This window comes from Ostrea edulis, chromosome 1 (assembly GCF_947568905.1).
Source record: "Ostrea edulis chromosome 1, xbOstEdul1.1, whole genome shotgun sequence".
In the NCBI taxonomy this organism is placed as follows: Eukaryota; Metazoa; Mollusca; class Bivalvia; order Ostreida; family Ostreidae; genus Ostrea; species Ostrea edulis.
Genome location: NC_079164.1, coordinates 94,858,354 through 94,870,853, shown reverse-complemented (window position 1 = coordinate 94,870,853; position 12,500 = coordinate 94,858,354). Strand labels below are relative to the sequence as shown.

At 34.7% G+C, this 12,500-nt stretch overlaps 2 protein-coding genes across 2 annotated transcripts in view; one reads left to right on the top strand and one right to left on the bottom strand.

Annotated features, from left to right (window-relative positions):
- Positions 1–9,469, bottom strand: part of LOC125673113 (mitochondrial inner membrane protein OXA1L-like) — a 10,358-nt gene extending 889 nt beyond the window's left edge. The window contains exons 1-8 of the mRNA XM_048909446.2: positions 9,289–9,469; positions 9,037–9,162; positions 5,714–5,984; positions 4,645–4,788; positions 3,206–3,291; positions 1,959–2,123; positions 783–878; positions 317–494 (exon numbers count right to left, since the gene is read on the bottom strand). Of these exons, the coding sequence (XP_048765403.1) occupies positions 317–494; positions 783–878; positions 1,959–2,123; positions 3,206–3,291; positions 4,645–4,788; positions 5,714–5,984; positions 9,037–9,162; positions 9,289–9,378 (1,156 nt within the window). The 5' untranslated portion in view covers positions 9,379–9,469. The remainder of the gene's footprint in view (positions 1–316; positions 495–782; positions 879–1,958; positions 2,124–3,205; positions 3,292–4,644; positions 4,789–5,713; positions 5,985–9,036; positions 9,163–9,288) is intronic.
- Positions 9,470–11,273: 1,804 nt separating this feature from the next.
- The window catches only part of LOC125673119 (probable RNA polymerase II nuclear localization protein SLC7A6OS), a 6,960-nt gene continuing 5,733 nt past the window's right edge, over positions 11,274–12,500 (top strand). Inside the window, exon 1 of the mRNA XM_048909470.2 lies at positions 11,274–11,556. Within this exon, the coding sequence (XP_048765427.2) occupies positions 11,395–11,556 (162 nt within the window). The 5' untranslated portion in view covers positions 11,274–11,394. The remainder of the gene's footprint in view (positions 11,557–12,500) is intronic.

Here is a 12,500-nt window from a genome sequence, read left to right as displayed (position 1 = left end):
ACAGATGATTTGTGTAATATTTCACTGAACCTGAAAAATTACAGTTTGCACTGATACTCTGTTGCTCTGAACCCAGTATGTACTTATATTTGGAAACATTAAAAAATTACAATTTGGTTTCCTACTTCCATGGCATTGAATAAATGCACGTTAGACCATTGCATATAATGTTGATTCCAGGCCTCAGATGCATTGCAGTAAAAATTCAATCATTGGAATATATATCTCGACAATTACAAAGACAGTAAATAATGCATGTCGTGTCTCTCCATTATTTTTTACTATGTACAATACACAAAATGTTCAATTCACTTACCAGCCATTTCTTTCATTTCCCGAAATGTTTCTTTTAAAGATTTATCTTTTTTCAATAATTTGTTTGCTGGCACAATAGTTTCTGGAATTTGAAGGAATTTTTGGACACCTTTGAATGAGAACAGGAAGGCTTGAAGGAGCGATACTAAGTTGGTGCTCACCCAGTAACAGCAAAGAGCCTACAAATCAAAGTGAAACATGTCAGCATAGAGCCTTCCAACAGAAAGTGAAACTGGTCAGCAATTAGACTCAGCATCACCAGTCAGTACATGTTTGTTAATCATGTAGTATTATGGTAATAAATATTACAGTTTTGAAATATGGTAGATTTTTCAGCAAGAGTTATACCTAAAATTCATCTTTATCTGATTGATATGTAATGAAACTGACTTTTGATGACAAAAATGGACTTAGCGCTTCTGCAAATATTCACGTTAACCTTTTCCTAATCGTAAAAACAGTCTCACCGACGGGAAATTCATCATGAAGAAGGCCACGACTCCAGCTCCAACGTATCCCACCTTCTTCATCATAGGACCAGCATTGGGATTTTCTGCTCCTACCTACATAAGTACAAAATAAAATATCCAAATTCTCTGATGAAAGGGGCATAACTCTTGTAATACACACACAGAAAGTATAGGCGTGTTAAATTCAAGAAAATTTTTCACAATTTTGAATCTGTTGTCAGGAGTTTAGTGTTCCTTTGAGAATGTTTCAATCCTGAAGAGACATCATCAGATTTAGGCAAAGTGCCAGAAAGTTTGACTTATTCTAAGCACTCTGTGCCATTCTTCCCAGTGAGAGTTCTTTACTTTGACAATGCTTGCAAAGAAAGACATCGATCCTCACTTTTTAAGTTCAAATGCACAAGACCTGTGAGGCTGTGACATTCACTTTAATTCACAAGGAACAGTTATTATCAATATCAATGGCCCAATTAAGATGAAAATTATAAAACACTAATTATTTAAGAATTCTCCACTCATATATTTCTGAATGAGCAAAACTAAGTACATATATAGGTGATAAAACTTGCATTCTTAATCTGGGCATAGTTGCATTCAGTTGTGAAAATGGCCGTAGGTCTGTCAAGGTTGAGATGCTTACCCATGACTTACCCCTCATGAAGTAAGTTTTCTACAGACTGAGCTACTTTAACAGTCGTGTAACATATATGACTCATAACAGCAAAATCGGCCCAATTAATGTGTCCGTTTTCCTCGTCTAACTAATGCACACACTCTATGTGAGTGTTCTCCCTTGGAAGAAGAAGCGATGTGTTTCTAAAACACAAATTGGCCCTGACCGAGTCCAGTTGTGGCAAATGTGACATACAACTTTGAAACTTTAACCCTTGACCTTAAAATCTATTAACTTGTATAATTCAAAATCATGTTCACAGTTAAAGTCATCATTAGGATAACTATTTTTCCTTCTTTCCAAAATATGAATGGAAGACTAAAAACTGTTACAAATTAATTCACATAAAATATCCAAAATATTTCACTAAAAGTCACTGTCTTTTTAAAAAATAAGATTCAAGTTTGTAATAGTCTATCAAGGCCTTGAAACATAGTACCATTAACACTCTATCACTGGGCTACTGGAGTTTCACAGGAAAATTTATGTCATGGACTCACTTTTACAATAGCAACAATAGTTGCAGACGTCAAGAGAGGCAGGCCTAAATAAGGATCTGTAACGGTAAGATCAGTAAACCATAAGATTCCTCCGGTCTTCATACTCTCCAAGGGGAACGTGGCCATTTCTCGAATCCCAAAGAACATGGAAATGAAAATTGGTATCTGGCAAAAAGCAAGAAAATCAATCAAACTGGAGAATTAATACTCCACAAAGATCATGAAAATCCATGCTTAAGGTCAGAGGCAATCATTGAAAAATACATGAGCTTCAAAGTAACATTTTCTGAATGGCCTCAATGTTTATCTAGTTACCTTCTTCCAAAACCTTGGGTCATATGCAAAATCTATGCAACATATCAATTTTTGTGCAGCAGCTTGGATTGTACCAAAATTTAAATACACCAAGATAAAATATACACACTTAGATGGACTGGGAGGAACTTCGTTTGCCATATTGTTGACTGTGTTTTCAGTATTTCATTGCCCATATCAAATTTTACTTGCATTGGCGAGTGGATAAGTGGTTATCCACAACCCTGAACAATTGGTTTTTACCATATCTGCATTACAAGGTTAAAAGTCCAGAAAATGACCTTGAGATAGGTGTTTATACTGTCTACAAGGAATGTTAACCTTAGATATGACCTTCAGCTAAGATTCATTGTTCATATGACCTTGAGATAAGATCCTAACACATCATATACAGTTTTTGTGTGAAGTGTGGTGTCTGATTTTTCTCTATTATTAAGATAGTTACAACACCCCCTGACCTTGTCTACAGGATCGGCAAGGATCCTAAAACTACAGGATCGGCAAGGATCCTAAAACTACAGGATCGGCAAGGATCCTAAAACTACAGGATCGGCAAGGATCCTAAAACACAGCAACGGTATAAATCAATCAACTTCTGAGTAAAGTATGAGCATTATTCCTTATTACCATCAACCCAACAAGAATATAACTCCTCCCTATGAACATGATGAAGAGAAGCCAACTTACCAAACCTATAATTCTTCAGCACAAGGCTACAAACACACCCATTCATTTTTTTCATCTGGTATTTCTACACTTTAAACAGCCAAATTTTTTTTTAGAGGGGCAGAGCGAGATTGACAGATAGTACAGAAGGATGGATAAAATATTCACCTCCTTGACTTCTGTAGAGTATGAAAATGGGGTGGGGTTGGGTGGGGGTTAATTTTGATGAAAAAAGTTGTAGATGGATCAGACGTATAAAACATTACCTGTGCTACCATAGGAACCAATAGTTTGTATGTTTGTATGCCATGTTTTTTCTGGTACTCCTTCAACTCCATCTTGTATTCCTCCACTGAAAGTAATTAAATGAAAAAACTAGAGCATGCTGGCAAATAATGCTATCTAATTATAATTTGCAACTGCAATTTCTGTTAAAGTGTCTATCAAATCAGAAAGAAATGGAGTCAATTATCAATATCCAGCATGTTCACAGTCTGCCTGACTGTATCAAACCGTCTTAAATCATTAACATGTCATTTTAGCTTATGTACACAATTATATATATCAGGGGTCGAAATTAACTTTTTATACCACAGGCTAATTTTAGCCTGTGGATAAAAAATCCACAAGCTAAAATGAAAACCTACAAGCTAAAATAAAAATAATGAAGCAGTGCTCTTTTTTCATGTTTTTTTTTTAAAAATCAATTATTTTCCCCCATCATTACTGAGCCTAGAGGGTCAACAGGCATCGTTTGGACAAGACACTAAGTTACGTAAGTCATATGGTACAATGTTTAGGTCTCTTGACCATCGCACCACTAATCCACAACCTGTTTACTGCAGACCTGTCTAGATCCAAGTCTTCAAATTTCACATCACATTTGGGGTGTCACTAGGGATTTTTCAAAGCGAATCCTGGACTCATGCTTTATAAGCAGCACAATCACAAGTCCCATGAACTTTTTTGATAATCGTCTACGCGGTGAGCAGTGCACTCGTGTCATCACTACAACCCCGACCTCAATATGAGAATAAATTAATGTAGATAGGACATTCTGATAACATTGACTACTGGAAGACTTGGTAAAACAAGACTCTGATTTTTTTTTTAGATAAATGAAAAACAAAAACTTCATACTTGGAATTCAATTTAATCACCCCTATAAGTGAACAAGACTCATGGCACATATCTATATTTTTTCATCATAATGCGATGTCTAAAGCATATGTTTGAAGTCGAGTTTCTTAAAAAATCATAAAAGAAAAATTCGGATAGAAACGTTCATGTAAGCATTTGTATGATTCTGTGATTCTGAGTGCAAGTTAAAGAAAAGCGAATAGCGCATCACCGTATAAAACGGATATGATACGATCATGATTGTAAATCACCACGCCAAAGTTTTCGAGTGCCCACTATTTTTACTCGCTATTTTTTAAATGTACTTGCGAGTATTCCTCGCTAATTTCGAGCCCTGTATATATATATATATACACAGTTGAACTTCCATATCTCGGACACTGATACCTCGAATACCATGGATATGTCGAAGTGATTCGGATTTTATCCTCGATATCTCGAATCCTTAGAAATCTCGAATTTTTGTCTCAGTTCCATTGAGTTTGAGATAACAAGGTTTGACTGTACATTACATATAGTAAATTAGACCTTCACTAATACTACAAGTCTTACTCGAGTTTCTTACTTGCTAAGTTATCCCTCCTCATTCTAGCCCTGGTTAATTTGTCATTTATGGCTTGAGTTTCAGGCGAGTGGTTCATGGTTTTAATATTCATCCGTCGGCTCATCAGATAAAGAGGAAACATGGCACCTCTTATCATAACAGTCACTGAAAAATGAACAACAGTCTTCTGAGTGTGGACCTGCATCAAACCGTCACACAAAACTGGTCACATTTTTGTTATCAATTGTCCCCTGCGTGTGCCATCACTACACAAACCTCCAATACTGCTGTAAATTATATAGACTAAGTACCCCGCTTAGGGGCATCCATGATAAGAATTGACTTCCACAAATGGAAAATCTTGACAGAAATTTTGTCACTTCCTGTTTAGAAAGGGCAAGATACACAATCTCGGTGTCAATGTAATCCTTATTCTGAGCTTTACTACTATTAAGTGAAAACTGTTGCAGTTTCAGAATACTATAGTTCTGTACAGTTTGTAACACCCCCCACCCCCCTTACAACATTCCTTGGCAAAAATAATTCATGCAAATTTGTTGACGATAGAAATCTGAAGAGTAACTGATGAAACACGTCCACAATATATAAGCTGTACAACATCAACGTGTGAGAATCACGGTGCAAAGTTTCAATTCTGTAGAAAGAAAACTGTTCTTATTACAGAATACACAGCTAAACAACCCCAACTACGTCAAAATTATACACTGCAAAAAGTATTTATTCCCAGAGTTTTAGACAGAGTTGAGAAGATTGATACTAGACTACAGCTAAGCAGGAGGTAAAGAAAAACCCACTAACTTGAACATGTACTAGAATATTGCACAGCAATCTTGATCATGTCAGGTAAACTTCAGAGCAAAAAGGGTTTACTGTATTAACCAAGACTTCCTGATGAGCATGTACATCCTAACTTGTACTAATACTATCAACTTTCAAAACTCTGTCAAAAGCACAAACAAAGTCTGCAACCTAATAAATGTACTTTACTGCAATTCATCTTGCAGTACTTGCATAAAAACAAATTTCAGATCTCTGCCATAAATTCATGGCATTCCGATTTGCATCCTACCTAAAACGATGGTTCCCCACCATGGAATATCCAAACTGACATGAACCGTCTCCAGAAGCTGTTGCATTAAGCCAGATGGTGTGAACTTTCCCAGACCTAAACTCTTTATGGACTCTTCACCCAGGGCGTTTAAACTGGCGGTTACATCTGTCAGCTCTGGCTTCACTAGTCCTGCGTTACTGGACAGGTCCGACACCGCTTGATTCAAAATAAAACTGTCATCTTTCGTTATCTCGGATGCAGCTTTGCTTAGGATTTCATCAACTCCAGTCTACAAATCATATAGAAAGTTTCTCAGCTCCATGATTCTACATGAACATGGGAAAAAGAAAAGGATGAACACCAGCCATCAGTGTATGCCAATGTTTGTCATTACATTTAAGGTGGGTCGATCTTCAGGTGACTTATCAATATTAATGGTTAAAAGTGGAAAAACTGTATTAATTTCCACTCAATATAGTTTAATCTAACCAATAACCAAAGAAAATGTGTATGTTGCCACCCTTTTAAAGATGTCAGACATACAAAAACAGAAGCATATATCAAACATAAAAAAAATCGCACATTTTCGTTAAATAGAATGATGAAAATTAATAAAAATTTGTTGAAATGACAAATTTTAAATGTCAACAGTTTAAGAAATCTGATAATTCATAGATATATAAAAATTAATTGTGGATATTAGTGAAATCATTGTCATAGACATGCAGTAGAGGAAATTCCAGCATAGGAGTTATTGCCCTTGACAACATTTTTAAAATTATAAATAATTGATTATCTATGGAAAATAAAAACTTTTTCAGTATCAAAAGTTTACCAGATTTTTTATTTTATTCAGTGAATAAAATTCCTGTGAAAGATATATTTCAATCATGCGAAAAATTTGATTAAATAAAGATTTTGCAAAACCCTATGACATAACATGAGGATCAATCAACCTTAAAGGGACTGGTTCACGATTTTCGATAAAAATATTTTCCATTTTTGATTTTAAACATTAGAAATATAACTGATTTATTGTTGACAGCCAAATTTTGACCTTCTGAATGCAAGAAATAAAGCTATATTTTAGCATTTAATATGTGTTATGTAAACAAAGACTCGAGTCTTTTTATGTAAACAAACAAACAAGTGAAACATTGATTTTGAAATATAATGCATCTTAATTTTGCATGGTCACAAATTTTGACTTTTAGATGACACATTTCACTCCAAAAATGCTTGAAATGTTGAAAGATATAATAATACTTGGATCGATATCCATTCCTTTTGAAAATTTCGTAAACATTAGCATACCGCAACCTTTGTTTACAAAACAAATAATAATCTCTCTATAATGAGCTTCTGTGATGATGTATAACCTTAATTTTCATGTGAAATCTTTCAAACACATTAGACAGTAGATTTTGATCATTAAAAGTGAAAAACAAAATTTTGGGTAATTCCACCCTTCTAGCATTATAGGTTCAATCTTATCATTTTTATTTGTTACTAAGATGTATTATTTTAAGAATCAACTATCAAACAAAATAAGTATGTTGCAGTATTAATAAAAATTAGCACACATATACCTATTAGATTGCAATTTTCCTTAAACAGGATTATCCAAATTTCACAAAATACTATTCATAACAATTTCATGAAACTGTTTCTATAAATAAAAATATATAAAATGTTTGTGAAAAATAAAGGAAATTTATCGCATAATGGACTTGATAAAGGATTCTATGAAAACAGAGTTATTGCCCTTGGATTCAATATTTTCAAACATATAATTGATTATTCATATATAACTTAGACTGTTGAAGTTATTTCATGGTTAACAAGATTTTTTACAATAACTACTGAAAAAGATTCCAACAAAAGTTATGCTCCTGTCATCATGGTCATGCATAAATCTTAATAAATCAGTGACTTAGCGAAATCTTGTGACATCACACGAGGGTGGAACTACATTAAGACAATTTCAAAGGTTTTGCTCAACTTCCTAGAGATATGTGAGGATATGGACCAAACAAAGGCACTTCTTTCCTAAAAGTTAACAAATTTAGCTTCTAGAAATAAAGTGAATTACACAACTTGTACGAAAATCATGAGTGTGATCAAATAACTTTCCCATAGACATAGTCACCATCACAATGTCAGCTCCTGAGTCTACTCATGGCAGTGATTGGGAAGGCCATGCGCCCTGTGCCATAGTCCCATTCAGGTGAAAATTGGCACATTAAATTATCTAATCCATGCGCCAAAGTGCGCATTCATTATCGATTGTAACTTACGTTTTTTTTCTCTAGAATGAACGACTTACTTATTTTTTGTACTTTCATTTTTAATTCCTGTATGTATTCTGATACACCGAATCTCATTGGTTGAAGCCAGTCTATGCGAAAGTTTTTTGGACCACACAGGACATTCAGTCCTGTGTAATCAATGAACACACCGGACCGAACCAAATTTTGTCAGACCGAAAAACCTAATGTAAAAAAGTGACACATGTGAAAATGCAAAACCAAGGGAATCTTGTTTATTATACTATTAATACTATACCAGGGATCCCTCCCGTATAATACTTTAGACAGTCCATGCGGTTTTAATTACATTCATTTACGTATTTCGATTTGTGTGCTATTTTTTACTTATAACAAACATTTAAATGACTCCGCATCAAAATAGTAAAGCTCAAAACCGGACACTGAGACATCGGACATTCTGGTCCGGTGTAAAAAATGATGCATCGGACCTGAGACACTGCACATCGGTCAGGTCCGACGGTTATTGAAATATGTTGATGGCCCATTAAATCTGAAAATGACCCATTAAAAACTTGAACCTTGGGGCCATAGTCCCATAGGCCATTTTGGCCTTCCCAATCACTGTCATGAACGAGTGAACTCGGGACCCCTGACATTGTGAGATGCAGTAACAATGAGTAGAAAATTTTGAATCCATTTGTTGACAAATCTCAAATATCTGATTATCAGTAAACGAAACATGCTAAACAAACACACTGCACAAAATTCAATCTGATTAAAATCAGATCCTCAATCCGCTCCTCTTTTTTCATATTTATTTTTCTTGTTGCTACACGAGGTAAAGACCAGAAGAAAAAAAAGATGAACAAAGAGGAGCGGACTGAGAATCTGATTAATTAATCTGATTGCACAAAATTCGAACCATTGTAAACATCTTGCATCAGTTATAATTGTAAAAACAATGACCAAAGGTCCATATTTTTTGTTATATATCAAATCATATATTAGCAATTGCGTGTTACTATAGGCATATTACATGCTTGAATAAATTTGCTGATAAGTTATATTTACCGATGTACTACTTTTAGCTCTTGTGATCAGGCCTGAATTTATCACTAATCTGTGTTTCCTGAACAAACCATTTAATCTAGCATTGCTTGGACATCTTTGGACAGTATAAAATCTTTTCAGTTCTACCTACAAATAGAAATTAGAAAAATAAATAGAAAATGCACACGAACTGTGGAGTGTCATGCTCTCTCCCGCAACAGAGAAAATTCAAGCTAAATTCATATGACCCGTGAATATTTTTGTCAAACTAACATTTGTTTGTCGAACCTTCCGAAAAATGCCAGGTTTTGATACACTATATTGAAACACACAATTGATATATCGATTTGTAGCCATTTTCATTACATAAAAATCCAGAAATGACTTTTATGTCACATTATCATAAGACAACAAGCATGGTGTTATGGATCGTTCGGAATCTCTCTTGATTTACGGTACGATCAAACGTCTTTGCGCCACACTGCTCACCTGAATCTCTTCGCCCTTACTGTCTAGTTGCTGAATAAAATTTAGTTCCCAGAGAAAATTTTCCCTATATATTTCATGTAAAATCATGACAAGTCAAAAGCTTCTCTTTGAGCCTGTACCCCCCCCCCCCCCCCCCCAATTTTGATGAAATAAACTCCACTGTCAGAGTTTACAAATATCCTAACTTTTTTCATTTAGATTCTTACGATGAAATATTACAGCCAGATAACACTGATTTATTTGCCATGTTAATTTTTTCTTCATTCGAAAATTACATATACATATGAAAAGAATAGGTACAACTGTACTTTTAAGGTGGTTCCATCCTCATGTGACTTATCAATAATAATGGTTGAAAGTGGAAAAAACTGTACTAATTTCCACTCATTATAGTCTAATTTAATTAATAACTAAAGAAAATGTATATGTTGCCACCTTTTTAAAGATGTCAGACATACAAAAACAGAAGTATAGGTCAACATCAGAAAATCACACATTTTCGTTAAACAGAATAATAAATATAGATAAAAACTGGATAAAATGTCAAATTCTTAATGTAAACAGTTAAGAAAAGTCGCTAATCAATGAATGCGTATGAATTAATTGTGGATATCAGGGAAATCATTGAATAATAGACACACAGAAGAGGAAATACCAGCATATAAGTTATTGACTTGACAATTGGTTGTTTTTTTTTCATTATAAATAATCGAATTTCTATGGAAAATAGAAACTTTTTGACTATCAATAGTTTACCAGATTTTTTATTTTATTCAGTAAACAAAATTCCTCTAAAATGTATATTTCTATCCTGCGCAAAGTTTAATTTAATAAAGGTTTCTGTATAAACCTATGACATCACATGAGGATCGATTTACCTTAAATTACACTGGATTATCTAAACGGGCGGAAAACTTACCGATTACATATATACATGTATAAGATAATTTGAAATTTCCAATTGTGAAAGTAGTACACTCTAAAATGACAAAGCTATGAATATCTGCCCACCCTTTAGAAATTGAAACTGGTAGATATTTAAAACCATGTATTCCAAAAGAATGTCGTGGGATTTTTTTTGGGGGGGGGGGGGGTCTTGTTTTTTGTTTTTGTCAGTTTTGTAAAACTACTGTTGAAGATGAGTTGCAATTTTTTTAATAGGATGCTTTATGTATAAAGATATAAGAAAGAAATATTACCCTTTGAATATCGATATCTACAATTCAAATTATGATATATCAAAGGAAAACCATTGCACTATGCAACCCTGTCAATGTAATTCATGCTAGACGGTTATGCGAATTTTTACATGAATGTTTTGAATTGCGCAACAAAAGTAAAGTGCTAATATATATATATATGCTATAATTGTTATATGCAATATTAAATTGCATATATATATACATTTTGAGGGGTGTTCCAGGGGTCAGAACCAACCGCCGCCCCCCCCCCCCCTTTCATTATTAATCGTAGAAACACCCCCTTTCAAAAATGCCTGGACCTGCTCCTGTTTCGTATGAGTCCTTAAAAACAATGTGCTATGTCGCAGCAGGTGTCTCTTGTCGCTTTGACCCTGAGCACAATGCATGGGTCTTCACACCTACAGTCTAAATTTGAATTGCAACGTTACCCGGCCTTCGATCAGAAGATTCCTTCTGTTCAAAGTCACCGTCGTCAGGCCCAGTCACATGACTTTATTACAACTAAGCATTGTTTAAATCACCAAGAAAAGTAGAAATCTGTCTAAAATGGCAAATCAGCACCAGTCATTCTTTTGATTTTAACTATCAGACTGAATCGGGACTGTTACTGATGACCGAAACCTAGTCCGGCAAATAGTCAAACTCATGTCACAATGGAAGAAGGCAGAGAGAACCCGATGTATTCAAGATGGCGACCATACTGCGGGTGAAACGAAAAAGGAACGAAGATCCTGTAGAGAATATTGTAGTGTCGTGTAAAAAGATCAAATCAGAGGTTCATGACAGTAGAAATCACGAGGAAAAAGATATCCAGAGTTCTTTAAAGTTTGCTGGGACGGTCACCTCTAAGGTAGTGAAAGATAGAGTTACTAGAGTATTTTTTTCCTTCTAATAAATATGTTGTACAGTGTGACCGTTGAGATGAGCAAAGCCCATTAACATCTTGTAACTTGACTTACAGACATTTAATCTGCCTCTTCATGCATTTAAATCGGGAAAATATAACACAGAAGATGTAAACAGTTGCATTGTTATGTCAGATTAGCTGCAATGATTTTTTCTTTCAACAGGTTGGGAACACTTCCCCTATAGCGAGATATTCTCGCTAAAACGCGATTATCCCTCTCTAGCGAGAATAAATATATCGCGTACAACCGACAAAAACACCCGGGGAATACATCTTTTCGTGATTCACGTGAAAAGAAGAAAAAGTGCTAAAATGTTTGATACTTCTGCAAATATATGAATAAAAATAAAAACACTCATGATGTGTATTGGATTTCAGACTGCTTCCCTCTTACGCAGCAACTTTGATATGCAATTTCATTACTATGTTGTCAATTTCATAGAAACAATTCGCATCATGTTGAGTGCGTGTCGCACTTATTCAGCGTTGGACGGGATTTGCCATTATTTTCAATAAAGACGCCAAAACTCCTGTTTATGGTAATGTTTATTTCTCGCTAAAGAGGGATAATCGCGTTTTAGCGAGAATATCTCGCTATAGGGGAAGTGTTCCCAACCTGTTCAAAGCAAGCAATTATCAACAAAACCAAAACGTACAAAGCTTTGAGAAAGCTTGTCTGGAATTAAAAACCTTTGTGGTACTTCTTAAACAATTTATTTTATTTACAGGGTTATCAATGAAGTATATTGCTGGAACATTTTTCCAGATGTATTACTGGTAATACTCATCTTTTTTCAGCTTTTTTCAGCTGATGAGGAGCAAATCATGTGACTCATGTGTAATCATTGGAGTGAGCCCATCATGTTGCGACCTTCACTCGCTATAAC